This window comes from Quercus robur, chromosome 6 (genome assembly GCF_932294415.1).
Source record: "Quercus robur chromosome 6, dhQueRobu3.1, whole genome shotgun sequence".
In the NCBI taxonomy this organism is placed as follows: Eukaryota; Viridiplantae; Streptophyta; class Magnoliopsida; order Fagales; family Fagaceae; genus Quercus; species Quercus robur.
Window position 1 is genome coordinate 16,329,646 of NC_065539.1, and position 20,298 is coordinate 16,349,943.

Sequence of the window (20,298 nt, forward strand, 5' to 3'; positions counted from 1 at the left end):
AAATTTGGACCCATTCATCATTTGCACCTATTTCCAATTTACACATTCTATCAAATTGGACCCAAAAACCAAGCAAAGAAGATACAATAATTCAAAGATACTGAATTATAAATATAGCTATGTCCCTACCAATTCGTCCATATTTTTAGTCCCTTTGTTTTAAGATTTTAAACTAAAATATTGCTCTTTATCGGTTTTTGCATCCAAAAGAAAGGACATAGATTATAGCTCTAAACCAATCCAGCTTATTATATGACTTGTTTAAAAAAGTTATTTAACCAAATTACACGTAAATAATCTTTTCAATTACCACGTCAGATGACGGATTATAAAAAAAAAAAAAAAAATCTAAATTGCACCGTAGGTCGTAGCTAAGCTTTAAGAAAAAAGATAATGAAAAAAAAGAAAGAAAGAAAGAGATAATGAAAAAAAGGAATAGAGTAGAGACAAATCAGAGAGCTTCAGAATTCACAGCCCAATCAAATTGAATATGGGGTTCCCTTTCACTATCCTATCACTTTCCACGGCTGAAAAGGGCCAAGCCGTCGGGTACTTCTTGTCGCTATCATGGATCTGGGGCCCTATTCAATCATACCCCACCTCTCTCTCTCTCTCTCTCTCTACTTTTTTTTTTTTTTTTTTGGGTTTTTCCAACATTATTTAATTTTATATTTATATATAATTTGACTGATTTCTCCGTATTGCTACAAAATTAATAAAAATAAAAATTAAAAATTAAGGGAACCCAAAAAAAAAAAAAAAACAACTAAAATCTTGCATTTTCAAAGCCGTGCAAATCGCTGACTCTATTCATTGACTTCCTCATGATAGCCACTTTAGCCAATCTCTCAGCGGCTCTCCAAGCCGACGTCGGCGTAAGCGGCTCCGGCTTCTCTTCCACACGTTCGTTTCCTCTTTGCCTTTGGTTTTGCAGCTGACTCAGTCTTCGCTTGTGCAGCTCGGCTAGCTCCGCTTCCAAGCCGCGAATATACTCATCAGCCGACTCGGAGTTCGACTGCATCAACAAGGCTCGAGCCGAGGTCAACAGGTGGTGAGCTCCTGACAAATTGTTGTGCTCCGCTAAGCGCCGAGACTCAGCCACGGCGCGAGTGGTGACGTGGAGATTCCTCAGCCGTTGGATGCTCGGAGATGAAGATCGAACGGGCTGTGGACGAGGTACGAGGAGTGCCTGTTCTTTGCAAAACACTAGTTCCTGCGAGGTTGGGTCTTTGTAAGAAGGCCGTACGGTTAAAACATAGTGGGGCCCAATCGAGGAAGCTGGTAATTTCACTTTCAGTTTCAACTCCACCAGTAATTCTCTTTCTTCCTCGGCGTACAGATCACCAAGTTTAACCGAACCCGACCCGAGAGCAGCCGGTCGACCCGTTAGTGAATAAACCGCAGCAATCTCAGCCGGGGCGGACCCGGAAGCGAACCCGAGTTGAATTCTAAGATCCTGGACCACAACACTTAACAAACCACCAACACATTTAGCAAACACGTCCTCGTGGTCCCACGCGCCGAAACTCACGGTGTGGACAGGGATTTGAGAGAGGCGCGTGGAGGACACGACGGGAGAGCTGCGCTTGTGATTGACCGAATGATCAGATCCACTCTCGTTCGATAGAAGCATTATGCTCGCAACTGGGTTCCTCTCTCGGCGATCTTCAAGAACCTTCGCAGCCTTTTTGAGCGCGTCGTTAGCACACGCGCCCTGCCCAACGCAGCACAGCGCGTCGACCATCTTCCTCGCGGATCTACGACCGTTAGTTGTCATCCTCGTTAACGGCAACAACCGCTTCGAAGCGGCTGAGAACGCAACGATAGAGAGACGGTCAGTGGCACAGAGCGACGATACAACCAAACGCAAAGCTCGTTTCATCATCACCAGCTTAGGCCCACTCATGTTTGTACTGACATCAACCACGGTCACTAAATCAATCGGAGCTCGACGCGCCGAGCAAGACGACGTCCTTCCACACGGAGCTTTCAGCTTCAAAACGACAGCGTACGACTCGTAATTCTTTCCAACAGCAACCACAGCGGCCTCTGGCAACAAACTCACATCCACGTGTCTGAAAACATCAGTAGGAGTGGAATTAACGAAAAAGCCCTGGAACTCGACGGTGTCGTTTTGGTCTTCTTCGTTTTCGTCAGCCGATTCCGGTATGGGATTGAAGCGAGCACCGGAAGTGGGAGACATCAATGGCTCATCGTCGTTGTATACTCTCAACGTCTTGGTTTTGACGTCTCTGACTTTGTTATTGTCATTATGCTCTGATTGGCTAACTGGGTTCTGGTGGAAAGCAAGCAAAGGTAGTTCCTTCCAGTTAGTGGTGCAAACAGGGCAAACCAAAAGTCGGTGCTTTTTGATGTGGGAAGAAATGCAATTGAAGTGGAAAGTGTGAGAGCACTCGGCGGTGAAAATGGCTGTTCCTTGACCTGACTTCACGCTCTGTAAACAGATTCCACATCTACTCTGCAAAAATATAATGGAGTAACAAACAAAAGAAAATTAGAAAGATAAAGAGCAAAAACGTCACGGAAAAAGTGATAAGAATAGAGAAAGATTGATGACTCAGTTGAAGGGACTGAGAGAAACAGGAAAAAAGATGCTTACTTTGGAGAGTCTTAACGTAGCTTTGAGGAGTGAGAAGCTGGAGGGTGATCTGGGGGAAGGAGGATTGGAGAGCTGGAACAATCTTGGGCTGTTGTTTTTCATTGGAGTAGTTGCGGTTTTGCATTGGAGTTTTGGGCTATTGGGTACCGATGAAGTGGGTGTTGCGGTGTTGGTGAGGGAGGTTCGGCACCGGAGACTTGGGCTTGAGACTGGTTGAGATTGCAAGCGAGGTGTTGATGGGTTGGAGAAAAATCCAAACTTGGAGCTGATTCTGGGGCTCCGATTGCTATTCTCGCAATGCTGGTTTTGAGGCTTCTCTGTTGATATTACTTTGTTGGTTTCTCTATCTTTGGGGATGGATGTGCAGAACGCTCTTCTCCAACCAGTCACCATTTTGGTTTGGTTTTTTTTTTTTTTTTTCTTTCTCTTTTGGTTTCACAATCTCAAAGCTTCTATCTGAGTTTCTGATCCACAAAGGGGGGTTTTAGAAAAGGGAAATTGATATAGGTTGTTTTATGAAGAGGACAAAAGGGGAGGTTGAGGTTGGGCATGGAATTGATTAAAAGGACAAAAGAAATGGATGAGATACAGACACCCTTTTCATCCTCCTCTTTTCCATGTATCTATTTTCTCTGCTTCTTTACAAATAAGCTGGTGTATTATTTCTGTTTTCCTCTTTCGAAAGCCCCAAAAAGAGCTCTGCTATGAAAAGGCCTCACTGTTCCTGCTAAGCTGAAATCGCTCTCTCTCTCTCTCAGAAGATAAAGATATGAAATGATATGATATGTGCAAAATGCAATAGAAGAATACAGACACCCTTTTACCGTATGGGAATTTTATATGTATTAAATTGAAAGTGGTATTGGGATTAGCAAATTGGTAACCGGCATGTGTAGGTTGCTACCTACTGTAACAAGTCAACGGGACTGACTCTTGGAATTGGGTTTCACTGTCCCGTTCCCACGTTATGGTCACCGACCCATCTCTCTCTCTGTGTGCAATGAGATTTGTAAAATCTTGTTGGTGACCTTGTGGGAGGGCACATTAGACTCACACTTTCGCCTTACTCTTCGCCACCTTTCCCTTTTCTCACAAAGCGAATTTCCTTTTTCTGATATAAATATTTTTTTAATTTTTAACATATGCATGTAGTTACTGACACATGACCGATGAGAATTCAATGCGCAATGCAAATTTTAGCTGACTCAGCAGAGTGAACTCTGAAGTCTTTTTTTTTTTTTTTTTTTTTTTGGAGAAACAGTGAACTCTGAAGTCTGATCCTTCTGATCTTGTCCGTTCATGGTGGGGTCCATTCCGTTGCAAAGTGAAATTCATGGCGCAGGAGTGAGAGGCATCATCAAAGTATGCTCTTCTTTTTTGATAGGGTAGTTTGGTCATTTTGGTTTTGATGGTGATGGATAATTACTCCATTAATAGGGTCGTTTAATTAATACATATAGGAAACGGCCATTATTATTCGTATTTATTTTTTTTGGGATCTTTGTGTACAATCCCTAGAGAGTAACAGTACAGCAACATCTACCCAGAACCCATGCCAACCCATAGTTGTGGGGTAAGGCATATCATTCAATGTAATATAAATTAATACATATTCATTTTTTAGTTTTAATAAAAATTAATAAAGAATAAGTTCACATATTTATACATATTTTTCAATGTAATAAAAATGAATAAATATTATCATTAAAAAAATATTTATTTACTAGTTTTAATACATTTTCTTCTTTTCCCCCCAAAAAAATACATTTTCTTTAAAAAATACATTTCAATAAATGCACATATTAAAAAATTATTGTAGGGACACGAATCTCTAGCGGCCCAACAACGATGCTGGGCTCGCCTACAGAAAATCCCTTACAATAACATTTGTAGAGAGTGGGCTTGAAAGGCCATCGTTGGGTCACAGGGCGCTAGTTCAGACCGGGCTTTAGATGAACCAAGACAAGAAAAGGCTTTAGTTTGGATATTCAGGCCTTACACCTTTGTATCTTGAGAGATTTGGCTCCTCGGATCATGTCCGAGGAGCACTAATGTTTTCTCCGGTTACCCAACGGTGGGTTTTTCGGGGTGATGCGCATATATTCTCCGGGCATTCTCCCTCCTGAAGTTTTTTCTCAGGAAGTGAGATGGGATCCCCTTCCTTATTAGTTTACCTTTCCTTTTATACTAGCCTACGTTTGTTGTCCCTCGTCCACGTGTAAGGTCGATTTTTCCAAGACAGATATCTGTCCCATCAATCTAATCCCGAAATTGTTGGAGATGATCAATAAAGCCTAAAAATCCGGCTCTGTTGGGTGCAGTGTCATATGAGTGAAGGGTATTAAGGACAACTGCCCCAAGATATTTTCTGATCTCTCAAGTTAGCTTGTATTCCACTCTAATCCGGGAGACTTTGGGTCTGCCGAGGACTAAGCTGTCCTCGGCTGTATCTTCGGGTCACTTTGGGCTTCCTATTTTTGGACTTAGGCCCTGACCTCCTTTAGTTTGGGGCCTGTGGACTCCCCATAAGCGAGCGAGCCGGGCCCCTAAACTATTGGGCCCCACATTAGCCCCTCAAAACCTGGCTGTCCAACATCATGGTTGGAAAGGTGGGTTTTGATAATATCAAGCCTTCATTGCGGTTCGTTTAATTCAGCCCTTGATCAACGTTGGCGACCCTTCACCTCCCCGAGGGATGTACCGGTCTATAAGCTGTTTTCCTGAATTTGCGTACGTTGCCATTATGCCGTCTGGTTATCCGCAGCGTGTCTTTAATATTTTCCCATTTACGAGACCTCCCAGATCTAACAGTTACTGATGGCGTGGGGGAACGAAACGGCGCATTCTTCTCTGCAGATTTCCCTGGGGATCTGAATGCAGCATATACCCTTTTCTTCGTCCCCTATATAAAGAAAGAAGACAGAAGGTGATTTTCTCATATCAGAATCCCTCAGGCTCTTCTCAGAGTTCACTTCTTCAATCTGGTTATTCCCTATCCGATAATATATCCCCCATAGTAATCAGCCATGAACAAACCCTTCCTTTCCCAGAAACGCCATGTCCTAACAAAACTTGAAATAGCTCGGTCGGGGCAAGGATGGCGGAGACTCAAGATCTACCTCACCATTCTTTTAGCCAAAATCCGAAGCAGGGACTCGTCACACCCCACTTCCGGTGTGACTGAGTCGAAAACCTCCCTTGTCATCTTCATCCGCTCTCTCATGAGCATATCTAATATGGCTCCAGTGTGTTAAGAGTTAGGATTGAGGCAGGGACTAACTGCCCCGGCTTCTTCCTCTCTTCGTTCACTGGCGCCATCCTTTACTTTTCTTTCTTCTTCTTTCCACCACCAGCTCCATCCTGGTGTTTTTCTTTTTCCCTCTTTTGCTCCTTTTACTTTCTTTTCATTACTTCCCTCTTCTTCTTCTCCTTCCTGCTCATGTCTTCCATCTTCTTTTTCCTTTGCACTCCTCAGCGACAAGAGCTTGCTGAAGTGCTTCCATGTGTTCCAATTCTTCTTCCTTCTCCTTCATCTTTTCTATATAAGGTTCTTCTCCTGATATGAGCAGTACTGAGGCAGAGATTTCAAAGAGACTTTGAAGGCGAGTTTAAAGGACACCTGACGGTTTACTTATCTGTATTACGGATGTTATTACTGCTTCGGCAGTTCATTTTTTGTATAGGCTTGTTTAAGCCCTTCCTTGTACGTTGTAATAAAATTTTTTTTATATTAATAAAAGTTACTGTTATTCTATTTCGCATGTTCTGTTTATATGTTTTAATAAATTTGCAAGCTCTGCTCGGCACAGTAGTATAGCATTGGAATCAATAACAACTAAGGCCAAAATACTCGCTAATAAAAAGACGCCATAATAACTTTAACCAAATTATTATTCGACATAACAATCCGACCAGTTAAGAACGAGACTTACCTTAAAATTAGTCGAGGTGGGGACTAAATGTTCGATAAGGTGTAAGAAGTAGTTATCCGAGGACATGTCACCTTCCCAATGAATAGTTTCCTTAAGCTAACGATCGTCAGTTTGTTTCGCCGTCTTCTTAACACACTGGCCTTAACATTTCACGATATTTGAGCCGAGAAACTTCTCCATCCGAGTAGTTGGTTTCCCAAGAGTCCTGAGTCCGAGGACTTCACACAGCCTGGGTTTTGTTTAGGGCTTATACTTTTTCTTTTCGGTGCTGGGTTTCCCCATAGGCTTGAGTCCGAGGACCATGCAAGTCCTAGGTTCTGTCTAGGACTTATAGGATATTCCCTTTTTTTTTTTTTTTTATGTTCCTGGTTTCCCTCTAGGCTTGAGTCCGAGGACCATGCAAGTCCTAGGTTCTGTCCAAGACTTATAAGATATCTTTTTTGTACTTGGTTTCCCCCTAGGCTTGAGTCCGAGGACCATGCAAGCCCTAGGTTCTGTCCAAGACCTGTAAGATATCTTTTTTGTACTTGGTTTCCCTATAGGCTTGGGTCCGAGGACGATGCAAGTCCTAGGTTCTGTCCAAGACTCCCTTTCATCAGGCATTTCCCAAGGCGCCGAGCAGGGGTTGTCCTCGGCAACGGCCATTTCTCGGCGGGGGCCGCAGTCCCTGGGCCCTCACGCAGAGCGGGCCTGGACCGCGAATTCAATTTCCCCACGAATTAAGAGATATTTCTGCATCCTCTGGCCACGCAATACTCTCTGACGTCCCAATGATCGAGGTGCGCCTTTACGAGGCTTCTTTAATCTTGTGGTTGCAGTTGGCGTTGGAAGTTGAAACAGAACCATTTTATCTGTAGCGTTCCTTGGGACGCTGCGTGAGTTGACTGCCATCACCTTGTCTTTTCAAATAAATGGGAGGGAGAAAAAGTTGCTTTATATATGCGCATAAATCCTTCAGTTTTCTCCCACATCACAGCTTCCATATCTGGAGCTCTCCTCCCTTAGCATAACATGTTTAAGGCAAGGGTTGGGAAGAAAGAACTTTCTCCGCCGCTGATACGCCGTGCCTTCATGAGACTCAGCATAGTACGGTATGGGCACAGGAAGCATAAGTTCAGGAGAGTACTCCATTTCGTCCTGGGGGGTAAGGGGTCTCTCCCTCTTTCAGTCAAAATCCGAAGCAAGTTCTGTTCATGCCAGAATTTTGGTATGTCAGAAGAAAGATTTTCCGCCATCAGCGCCTCTGCTTTGCAGCAGATGTATATTTAGAGAAAGCCCCTCAACCTCCAACTCCCTACACCTTTCCTTCAACGGTGTCAGGCTCAAGTTGGGTCTCTTTTGCTGTTTGAGTTGTGGGCATGTGAAAGCATTGAGGAAGAACAAGGTCTTGGAGCTGTAGCCAACCTCTCCTCTGATCTACTTCCTCAGCTTTATTTTATTCTCTTGTATCTTCCTTTCTTCTTGGTTATGTAGTGAGTTTTGACACAAACTGATTCCTGCTTTTTCATTGTACGCTGTACTATTTCTTTGTTTTAGTAAGAATGGAAATTTCTTTACTTGTTTTGAACACTGTTTCTTTGAAAACACTATTTCGTGAATGGGTGTGCCCTATGTGTGCGTTTCTTCAAGAATATTTAGAGCAAAATAGCTTGAAACATAATTTAACTAACTCCAATTTACCAATACTACCAGGCATTATATCGATAATTCATAACAAATTAAACTTAAGAAACTAACCGGGATATCAGTTGGATATTCTGTGATAAGCGCGTGAATATCGTCCAAGGCTGATGATCTCTAAACAATCCATCTGAGCAATCGACTGGGAGATAGGGAACTCCGATGATGCTTTTGTGTACTTGGTTTCCCCACAGGCTTGGGTCCGAGGACCATGCAAGGCCTTGGTTCTGTCCAAAACTTGTAAGATTTCTTGTTTGTACTTGGTTTCCCCAGAGGCTTGGGTCCGAGGACCATGCAAGGCCTTGGTTCTGTCCAAAACTTGTAAGATTTCTTGTTTGCACTTGGTTTCCCCTGAGGCTTGGGTCCGAGGACCATGCAAGACCTTGGTTCTGTCCAAAACTTGTAAGATTTCTTTTTTGTACTTGGTTTCCCCATAGGCTTGGGTCCGAGGACCATGCAAGGCCTTGGTTCTGTCCAAAACTTGTAAGATTTCTTGTTTGTACTTGGTTTCCTCATAGGCTTGGGTCCGAGGACCATGCAAGGCCTTGGTTCTGTCCAAAACTTGTAAGATTTCTTGTTTGAACTTGGTTTCCCCAGAGGCTTGGGTCCGAGGACCATGCAAGGCCTTGGTTCTGTCCAAAACTTGTAAGATTTCTTGTTTGTACTTGGTTTCCCCATAGGCTTGGGTCCGAGGACCATGCAAGGCCTTGGTTCTATCCAAAACTTGTAAGATTTCTTTTTAAGTAGTCTTTTCTCTATAGTTATTTATTTTTCGAAGGTTAGCCCCTGGGCCAGGGAGGGGAGAGTTGGCCTGAGGCCGGAAGCCCCTGGAGCTGCCCGCGCCATTAGCGGTGCAAGGCGTAGCCCCTAGCAGAAGTTTATGGCGGAACAACAACCGCACGTCTCCGGAGATGAGAAAGACTCGTGAATCTCTGCTTGCTAGAGAGCTGACTTATGCGCCACTCGCGCCAACGCGCAAGCCCTCCCACAGACGGCGCCAATTGTAGGGACACGAATCTCTAGCGGCCCAACAACGATGCTGGGCTCGCTTACAGAAAATCCCTTACAATAACATTTGTAGAGAGTGGGCTTGAAAGGCCATCGTTGGGTCACAGGGCGCTAGTTCAGGCCGGGCTTTAGATGAACCAAGACAAGAAAAGGCTTTAGTTTGGATATTCAGGCCTTACACCTTTGTATCTTGAGAGATTTGGCTCCTCGGATCATGTCTGAGGAGCACTAATGTTTTCTCCGGTTACCCGACGGTGGGTTTTTCGGGGTGATGCGCATATATTCTCCGGGCATTCTCCCTCTTGAAGTTTTTTCTCAAGAAGTGAGATGGGATCCCCTTCCTTATTAGTTTACCTTTCCTTTTATACTAGCCTACGTTTGTTGTCCCTCGTCCACGTGTAGGGTCGATCTTTCCAGGACAGATATCTGTCCCATCAATCTAATCCCGAAATTGTTGGAGATGATCAATAAAGCCTAAAAATCCGGCTCTGTTGGGTGCAGTGTCATATGAGTGAAGGGTATTAAGGACAACTGCCCCAAGATATTTTCTGATCTCTTAAGTTATCTTGTATTCCACTCTAATCCGGGAGACTTTGGGTCTGCCGAGGACTAAGCTGTCATCGGCTGTATCTTCGGGTCACTTTGGGCTTCCTATTTTTGGACTTGGGCCCTGACCTCCTTTAGTTTGGGGCCTGTGGACTCCCTATAAACGAGCGAGCCGGGCCCCTAAACTATTAGACCCCACAATTATAAATATTCAATTATAAATATGCTATAAAAAAAATTAGTCTACATGCATACAATAAATTATTGTGATTGTGTGTAATCTTGTTTTCCTACAAAATGTTTCTAAAAAAGGTGAGCTCCATTTCAATTTTATTCTATTAATGTTCTAACAAATCTCTTGAATTTGGTTGTGTATGGTTTCTTTTCTTTTTTTCGATAGAGTTGTGTATGGTTTCTATTAAATATTAAGTAATAATTCTAAATTCATTTTGATTATATTCAATCATCAAGGGGTCAGTCAAAAGCTCTAAATCAACTAATTAAAAAGCAAAGTGAGTGTAATTCTTGTGATCCTTTTATTAATTTTGTAGGGATAAAGGGCCCAGATATGGTATTGGGTCGTGGGCCATGCCTGAGGACATCAAATAGTCCGAGAATAGGTAAATACTAATGAAGTCATTTAGATTAATGGTTCGTGGAAGAAGTCTAGTCATAAGAAACTGGAAATGTTGTCTGAGGAGAAGTACCTTCTCGGCTAAACGAGGTAGAGGTCAAAGGTCCGACCCTTCATCAAGAACAAGGCAACGAGTAATCATGCTGGCAAGGATAAACATCAGATAATGATAAAACAAAAGAGAGTTGGGAAATATCTGAGAAGAAAGCTGCTACCATCGCATTGAATGCACTGCAACTAACTCCCTAGCCACATTAATGTGAAGGAGATACCTAAACAGTAACATTTAACCTTACAGCTACCCCCAAAGATTTCAGGAAGGTACTGATAAGACAAGTATCAAAACCAGCAATCTGATCTACACGTGGAATGCTGAGATGAAGTAAGGAGGGGGAATATAAAGAAGAAAAATCTCATTACAAAGGGATCATTAGATAATTTGTAGAAAAACCACTATACAATTAAGAACTGTAATTTTGGCTAAGTCTAAGAGAAATATATAAGAACAACCTTCCTCGGACTTTTCCGAGGGGGATTTTCCTTACCCAAAACTATTTGTTTTATGCTTTCTAATAACAACTATCCTATTGTGATCATTAGACATCTAACTCATTGAAAATTCAGTTTCAAGCTCATTCTCTATAAATTCATTGTTTTGAGCTCTTTTGGCCATTGATATTTGTTTTGGGCTTTGAGAGCAAATCGCACCCTTACAAATTCCTTGCTCAATATAGGATTAATTGTCTAAGATGATTTTAATTTTCATATTATCGGTCGTTATGACTATAGGCATATCAATTCTACTACCAATGTATTTTTTACCTTTTCCACATGTTGACTTTTCTAAAGGTCCTATTTTTTTTTATTTGACTTCATGTTCAATAGGATATGGTTCAATAATGTCTCAATCAAAGGAACTTCAAATCTATCGATAGAAATGCTACTATGTTGAATTTTTAGGAAAATGCAGTACCAACTATAGATGGAAAGTAAAAACGTTGCAAGTTAAGAGATTTATGAAACTACAAGTTTGCAAGCAAGTTAGGTTTTTTTAGATATATATCATTATTCAGGGATGGAACTAGGATTCATATCGGGAGGGCAAAGCTTAAAACCAAAAAAAATCTTATGAAAATAAAAACTAACATTTATTTCATATTTAACAAAATACTACATACAAAATAATTGTTTTTTAAACATTTCATATTATAAAGCACATCAACAAAGTATAACATACAAAATAAGTGTTTCTTATTTTGTACGTTATTTTTGTTTAGTCCATATTTATTTATTTATTTTTTTAGTTAAAGGGGCATGAATTTTATTTATTTATTTATTTTCTTGTAGGTCAATATCTAAATATTTTAGAGGAGAAGAGACAAATATATATATATATATATATAAAGGCAAATCTTAATTTTTTTTATACTAGTTTTTTTTTAATGGTTGGGGGGGGGGGGGGGGGGGGGGCAATGGCCCCCCTCTGCCCTAGTGTAGGTCCGTCCCTGCTATTATTAGTTTTTTTAAGAGTTTCTCCCTCTTTTCGTATGTATGTGCTAAAAATACTTAGTATTCTTAAAATAAATAAAAAAAGGTTATATAGATGAGAAATATAAATGGTAATTGAAGTAAGGACTTGTAAGATATATTGAGTTAATAATTATAAACTTGCTATGAATCTAGTAAATCTTCATAAACATGAAATAGTAATGATTGCAAGTGTGTGTATATATATATATATATATATTACTTGCATTTAATAACTTATAATAATCCTAAAAACTAGAAAGCAAATACAATAACAAGAGAGAAGTCGTTGTTGATTAGTTTATGATTTGAGTTGGGTGTCCTTGAAAATCAGGTCCTCTATTTATAATCGAGATCTCTAACGGTTGTCGAATGTTGTTAGGAATTATTGACAGTTCTTTATCTCCACCTCTCACCTTCTCCTAGAACTTTAACAACATTTTCCTCCATTCCAAATGTGCTACTGAAACATGGTAATCGCCATCATTCCTTTATTAACACGTTTAAATTGTGTTTTCAGTATTGCCAATTTATACGTGTCACATACCTATATTGCCATTTGTGTTCCATTGGTGAATTAATAAATAAATAAATAAATAAAAACTTATCTAACATATTTCGCTGTTCCTTTTCCTTTTTAATGTTGTTATATTCCATTTGTTTAAGAGATTGGTTTGACATATCATGGTTTTCCTTTATGTGTGTTGTTCTAAAAGTAGGACACAACAATCTCATATTATTCTCAAATTAGCATAAAAGAGTTTAATTAAATATTGTAGTGAGCCAATATGTAAATTGCTATATTTAGAATTATTGTAAAATTTTCGTGATATTTTGTTGTGTCACGGGCATTACTAGTTTGTCTAATTATGAGATTATCACATAATTGGAGAAGGAGCCGAGATGCCAAGCCCATCATCTAACTCTTTTAACAAAGATTATAGAGGGAATCGAAGAGATGGGATGGTAGGCCTCTAAACAAAATAAACTACTACTATAAAGAAACATTTTTTTTGGTTGAAGAGAGAGGGCACTACCAAGAAACTGCTACTAGTACATTTTTGCTCTGCCTATCAATTATCGTCAGCAATAATTATATTCTAACGGCAGGCCTTGACCAGCAAAAAATTGGTCGATAACGGCTTGCAGATTTCGTGCTCAAAGAGAGTGCTTATCCTAAAAATTATTTTCATGGATTATCATTTGTCCTTTGTGGTGGGCCATTTATTATTGCATGCAAGTGTGGTTTCTTTTTTTTGGCTACATACATGCAAGGGCGGCTTCTGTCATTTAATGCGTTGAGTTCAAACTCCGTCTAACAAATAAGGGTGAATTCTTATCCAAAAAAAAAAAAAAAAAAGGTAATGAAGATAAGAGTGAAAAAAAAAAAAGGAAAAAAAAAAATTGGAATAACCCTGCGGTTATCATTATTTTAAAGATTTTGTTAATGAATTAATGTCTTAAAAGTATTTGTTTATGAAATTTTTTTTTTAAAAAAAATTTGTATGAGAAAAAAAAAACTAATATTTTTTATATTTTTTTTTATTACAAATAATAGTCTTACAAATTGACGTGTCAATGTTGGTTCATGTTTAAATTTTAAGCGTTATTTTGATTGTGGGATGCCTTGATGGCCTTTTTTAATCTTCCAATTTTATGATTTGAATTATTTTTTGTTTTTTTTTTTTAAGTGTAAAGCCCTTTAGGCTCCATTCTACCTCAACAAAGAAAACTTTTACAACATTGATGATGATTCTTTGTACAGATGGTAATTAAGTTAACTATTGTATATCAATTATATATTATGAGATGAAAGCCAAGTAATAACTACATCGATAAAGGGAATATCCTAACTATGCTATGAGGTGACTAATGAAATAGAGGTATCTATTACGAAATAATGATTTTTTTTTTTTTTTTTGAGAAACACGAAATAATGAAATTCAGAATAACAAGGTCATTATCAAGCAAGAAAAGAAAGGATAAAACTAGAAATTTAATTAAGAAAAATACAATTTATAAAGTTACATTAATAATACTACCAAAATAATAATAATAATAATAATAATAATCACCGTATACCTTTAGTGCGATGGTCACTTTACAAGTATAAGTGGTTGTGAAATGTGGGATGTGGGGGTTCTAGGGACATGATTTTAACAACCCAAGAATGACGTTGGGCTCGTATGTAAAGGGCCCTAACAATATGATTTGTAGAGAGTGGGCTTGAAAGGCAGGACCTTGGGCACAGGTGAGCGGTTTAGTCGTAGTTTTTATGGGAGCTTATATATGGACGGACTTGGGCTTGACCAGCTAAGCCCTCCACTAGTGCGGGTTGTAGGACTTAAGTCCTCGGACAGCGTCCGAGGAGCCTTGTATCCTTCCTTTTCTCCCTTTTGCAGGGATTTCCCTCCTCCTGGGCCGGAGGATCTCTTTCTCCTTCGCTTTCTTTTTCTTTTATACTAGTGTTCACTTCCCCTTTTAGTGTCTATGTGTAAGTTTTTACTTTTTGGGGTGCAGACCTGTCCTGTCAATCCATACCTAGAGTGGTTGGGGGTCGTTGAAAAAGTTAAGTGGCATGGTTTGGAGCATGGGCTTGTCAGATGCTGGATTCTGTATTACGGTGTTGGCAGCTTTCTCCTTTGTCCTGCCCCTGTACCGAGTTTGTCCTTTTCTTCGGGCACTTTGTGAGGTGCTGAGCATAAGATTGTCCTCGGCCATATCCTTGTGCCTTTTTTTTGAGCCTTCATCATGCGTCCTCGGCAATAACTCTCCTCGGCTCAAGCCCTGGGCCCTAACGTAGAGTGGGCCTGGGCCACGAATTCTCTGGCCCCACAATAGCCCCTCAAAATCCTGCTGCCCAACTTTTAGTTGGGGAGAAGGGTTTTGGTGATGTTGGGCCCACATCATGGCCTGCTCAAATTCTGTACTTTACTGATGATTGCGTTTTTCCATTTGCATGTGAGACGTGCCGAACTGAGAGGCCTCCCTTTAGTTTTTACTCACGCGGTGTCCTCTGACGTTTCAGTGTTCGAGGCGCGCCTTCACGAGAATCTTCAAATCTTACGGTTGCAGATGATGTTGGAAATCGATCCAAAACCATCTTGTCCGTAGCGTTCCTTGGAAACTCGTATAAATTAAATGCCACCATCTTGCCCTCTCTATAAGTAGGATAGGAGGTTATTCCCCTTGCACATAACCCTTCGGCTCCCTTCAAAATCATACTCCTTTAGCCACAATCACAGTCTCCATATCCAGCGCTATCCACCCTTAGTGCAATATGTTTGAGGCACGGGTAAGGGTGAAGGGACTACATCCGCCACAGAGGCACCGGACCCCTCCGAAACACAAGGTGGTGCGGTTTGGACAGGGGAGGCACAGACTCAAGATGATCTTTCATCTTGATAAGGTGGGGATGGTATCTCTACCTCTTTCAGTCAAAATCCGAAGCAGGTACTGATCGCATCAGATTTTTGATGTGTCAGAAGTAAGGTTCTCCGCCATCAGCGCTGTTTGCTCTATCGCAGGCGTGGTTAACATGGAGGCTCATCAACTTCCGGTTCCCTGCACCTTTTCTTCAACGGTGCTAGCCTCAAGTTGGGCTCCCTGCACCTTTTCTTCAACGGTGCTAGCCCCAAGTTGGGTTCTTTTGCTGCCTGAGTTGTAGGCATGTAAAAGTATTGAGGAATGGTCTCCTTGGATAACATTTTGGAACGGCAACATCCCTCTTCTCTGCACCTCTTCTTCGGCTTTTTCTTCACTCCCTTGTATCTTTTCTTTTAACTTATGTAGTTAGTTTTTAGTATAAGCTTATTCAAGCTCTTTCATTGTACGTTGTACTATTTCTTTTTCCTAATAAAAGATGAATTTGTTCCTTCTAAATACCTTTCTTTTCTGCGGCAATTACTTTGTGAATGGGTATGCTACATGTGTATTTTCCTTTAATGACACTTAGAGCAGGAAACCTTGAAACAGAATCCTACTAATTTGAACTTATCGACATTATCAAGTATAATAATGCCAACTTCCAATAGATTAAACTCATGAAACTAAACGAGATAACAGCTGAGTGCTCCGTAATGTATGCGAGGCGACCATCCGAGAACGATAAACTCTAAATAAACCATCCGAGAGGGTTGCCGAGCAGTGAAGGGCTTTGGCCGTGTTTTTGATAATACTTGACCCTATAACAGTCGCATCAGTTCTCTTGGTATTGAGGATCCGAGGGTAGACTGGGGATTCCACTCAGTCTAGGGGTTAACCCAACTATCGATGGGTAACTCCTCTCCGGGGTAGATTTTAAAGGCCATATAATGTCCAGGTTGTGTCCAAACCCTGTAGTTTTTCTTCTAAGTCGTTGATTTCCCCAAAGGCTTGAGTCCGAGGACCATACAAGGCCTTGGTTCTGTCCAAAACTTGTAATTTTTCTTCTAAGTAGTTGGTTTCCCCAAAGGCTTGAGTCCGAGGACCATACAAGGCCTTGGTTCTGTCCAAAACTTGTAGTTCTTCTTCTAAGTAGTTGGTTTCCTCAGAGGCTTGAGTCCGAGGACCATACAAGGCCTTGGTTCTGTCCAAAACTTGTATTTTTTCTTCTAAGTAGTTGGTTTCCCCAGAGGCTTGAGTCCGAGGACCATACAAGGCCTTGGTTCTGTCCAAAACTTGTAGTTTTTCTTCTAAGTAGTTGGTTTCCCCAGAGGCTTGAGTCCGAGGACCATACAAGGCCTTGGTTCTGTCCAAAACTTGTTGTTTTTCTTCTAAGTAGTTGGTTTCCCCAGAGGCTTGAGTCCGAGGACCATACAAGGCCTTGGTTCTGTCCAAAACTTGTAGTTCTTCTTCTAAGTAGTTAGTTTTCCCAGAGGCTTAAGTCCGAGGAGAGGACCATATAAGGCCTTGGTTCTGTCCAAAACTTGTAGTTTTTCTTCTAAGTAGTTGGTTTCCCCAGAGGTTTAAGTCCGAGGACCATACAAGGCCTTAGTTCCGTCCAAAACTTGTAGTTCTTCTTCTAAGTAGTTGGTTTCCCTAGAGGCTTGAGTCCGAGGACCATACAAGGCTTTGGTTTTGTCCAAAACTTGTAATTCTTCTTCTAAGTAGTTGGTTTCCCCAGAGGCTTGAGTCCGAGGACCATACAAGGTCTTGGTTCTGTCCAAAACTTGTAGTTCTTCTTCTAAGTAGTTGGTTTCCCCAGAGGCTTGAGTCTGAGGACCATACAAGGCCTTGGTTCTGTCCAAAACTTGTAGTTTTTCTTTTAAGTAGTTAGTTTCCTCAGAGGCTTGAGTTCGAGGACCATACAAGGCCTTGGTTCTGTCCAAAACTTGTAGTTTTTCTTCTAAGTAGTTGGTTTCCCTAGAGGCTTGAGTCCGAGGACCATACAAGGCCTTGGTTCTGTCTAAAACTTGTAGTTCTTCTTCTAAGTAGTTAGTTTTCCCAGAGGCTTGAGTCCGAGGAGAGGACCATATAAGGCCTTGGTTCTGTCCAAAACTTGTAATTTTTCTTCTAAGTAGTTGGTTTCCCCAGAGGCTTGAGTCCGAGGACCATACAAGGCCTTGGTTTTGTCCAAAACTTGTAGTTCTTCTTCTAAGTAGTTGGTTTCCCCAGAGGCTTGAGTCCGAGGACCATACAAGGCATTGGTTCTGTCCAAAACTTGTAGTTTTTCTTCTAAGTAGTTGGTTTCCCTAGAGGCTTGAGTCCGAGGACCATACAAGGCCTTGGTTCTGTCCAAAACTTGTAGTTTTTCTTCTAAGTAGTTGGTTTCCCCAGAGGCTTGAGTCCGAGGACCATACAAGGCCTTGGTTCTGTCCAAAACTTGTAGTTTTTCTTCTAAGTCGTTGGTTTCCCCAGAGGCTTGAGTCCGAGGACCATACAAGGTCTTGGTTCTGTCCAAAACTTGTAGTTCTTCTTCTAAGTAGTTGGTTTCCCCAGAGGCTTGAGTCCGAAGACCATACAAGGCCTTGGTTCTGTCCAAAACTTGTAGTTGTTTATTTATTTATTTATTTTTCGAAGGTTAGCCCCTCAACCAAGGTGGGGGTAGTTAGCTTGATGTTAGAAGCCCCTAGAATTGCCTGTGCCATTGGCACTGCGAGGCATAGCCCCTAGCGGAGATTTATGTCGGAGCAACAACAGCATGTCGTTGGGAATGGAGGAACCTTTGCAGACCTTTGCTTGATAGAGGCTCAACTCCACCGCCACCTGTGCCAACGCGCAACTTTCCCACAGACGGCGCCAATTGTAGGGACACGATTTTAACGACTCAAGAATGACGTTGGGCTCGTATGTAAAGGGCCCTAACAATATGATTTGTAGAGAGTAGGCTTGAAAGGTAAGACCTTGGGCTCAGGTGAGCGGTTTAGTCGTAGTTTTTATGGGAGCTTATATATGGACGGATTTGGCTTGACCAGCTAAGCCCTCCATTAGTGCGGGTTGTAGGACTTAAGTCCTCGGACAGCATCCGAAGAGCCTTGTATCCTCTCTTTTCTCCCTTTTGCAGGGATTTCCCTCCTCCTGGGCCGTAGGATCTCTTTCTCCTTCGCTTTCTTTTTCTTTTATACTAGTGTTCACTTCCCCTTTTAGTGTCCACGTGTAAGTTTTTACTTTTTGGGGTGCAGACAATCCATACCTAGAGTGGTTGGGGGTCGTTGGAAAAGTTAAGTGGCATGGTTTGGAGCATGGGCTTGTCAGATGCTGGATTCTGTATTACGGTGTTGGTAGTTTTCTCCCTTGTCCTGCCCCTGTACTGAGTTTGTCCTTTTCTTCGGGCACTTTGTGAGGTGCTGAGCATAAGATTGTCCTCGGCCATATCCTTGTGCCTTTTTTTTTAGTCTTCATTATGCGTCCTCGGCAATAGCTCTCCTCGGCTTAGGCCTTGGGCCCTAACGTAGAGTGGGCCTGGGCCACGAATTCTCTGGCCCCACAGGGGTAAAGGCTGGTATTCAAGTCTCCAAAAAAGAATTTCATGGATATAAATACTTAGGTTAGACTATAGTAGAATTTCTATCTTATATTAAAAAATAAAAAATAAACTAGTGAGTTATTTTGGTTGTGTTGCTAATGATATGAGTATTTATTTATATTTGAGGCATCAATGGTTATCTAATAATACGTAAATTGTCAAAAACACTTTTCACTGAATTATCATTAGTCATTAACTGTTAATTTAAATTATAGTAATTATAGCAATCACATGCTCCACTTTTTATATTTTAAATACTGCTGTCAAATTATTATCACGTTCAAATGCTAAGCTACATTGTGTTGATATTCATTTACACGTGTAATCTCTCTTTAATGCCACTTGCTCTTTAATTATAATACTAACTAGCATGTAGTCTGTGCTTACGCACAGAAATATTAACAATTGTGATGATAAGATGTTTATCTTAGTAGATTCAATTTCCACATTGAGCATTATGAATGGAAGTAACTTAACACCAACATTTAAAAATCAAATTGGACACATAGCACAAAATTAAACTACAATTAGAAATTAATTTGATTCAATTTGAATTCTAAAATTGAACTTCAACTTAATATAATATATATGATTATATTTTTGTCACTTTTAACAAATTAACAAAATCTTAATCCAGACACACTAAAAACTATTAAAAAATAAGAACTAATCATTGAGCTTGGAATCTTCTTGGAGGCGCCAATGAAGCTCTAATGTATGAGAGTGTGAAGCAAGGAAGAGTGGGATTGAACATTGTGTTTGAACCCGACCTTGCTCTAAAAAATCCGTAAGGAGGAGGAGAGGGCAGTGTGTGGATCTAGTTGGTAGAGGTTGAGAGAGGAGGAGACATGGGATGAAGATATGGAATTAGGAGGAGATGATGTTTTACTTTTATAGTCTTTCTCGTTGGACTCCTTAGTTCTGGTTGTGGGATTAGAAGAGCTCCAGACTCTATTGAGATCACCCATAAAAGTGTGCAGGTGAGATGTTCTTGCTTAGGCCAATGAGTATTACTATTGTGGTTTTCTTGGCTTCCGTGTTAAATGTTAATGCATCATTGATTTGGGCACAAAAATTAGAAAATTTAGATAAGATACATGACACAAAATTGGAGTCCAATTTATAATCTCCATGAAAGTGTGCAGGTAAGATGTTTTTGCTTAGGCCAATGAGCATTATAATTGTGGTTTTATTGGCTTCCGTGTTAAATGTTAATGCATCATTTATTTGGGCACAAAAATTAGAAAATTTAGATAAGATACATGACACAAAATTAAAGTCAAATTTATAATCTAATTAATTTTTTTTTTGAGTTTTGGTTAGGACAAGTGGCGCAAAATTGAGAATCCAATTGAAATCTAATTGGATTTTCTCTCTGCTTCACCTATTATTATATATATAGATT

At 40.7% G+C, this 20,298-nt stretch overlaps 1 protein-coding gene across 1 annotated transcript; it reads right to left on the reverse strand.

Annotated features, from left to right (window-relative positions):
* Positions 1 to 420: 420 nt before the first annotated feature.
* On the reverse strand, positions 421 to 3,429 carry LOC126732996 (E3 ubiquitin-protein ligase WAVH1-like). Its single transcript, XM_050436103.1, has 2 exons — positions 2,621 to 3,429; positions 421 to 2,479 (listed from the first exon to the last, which is right to left on the reverse strand). The coding sequence occupies exons 1-2, from the start codon at positions 3,011 to 3,013 to the stop codon at positions 767 to 769; spliced, it is 2,106 nt and encodes a 701-aa protein (XP_050292060.1). The 5' UTR covers positions 3,014 to 3,429; the 3' UTR covers positions 421 to 766.
* Between the last annotated feature and the right edge of the window lie 16,869 nt (positions 3,430 to 20,298).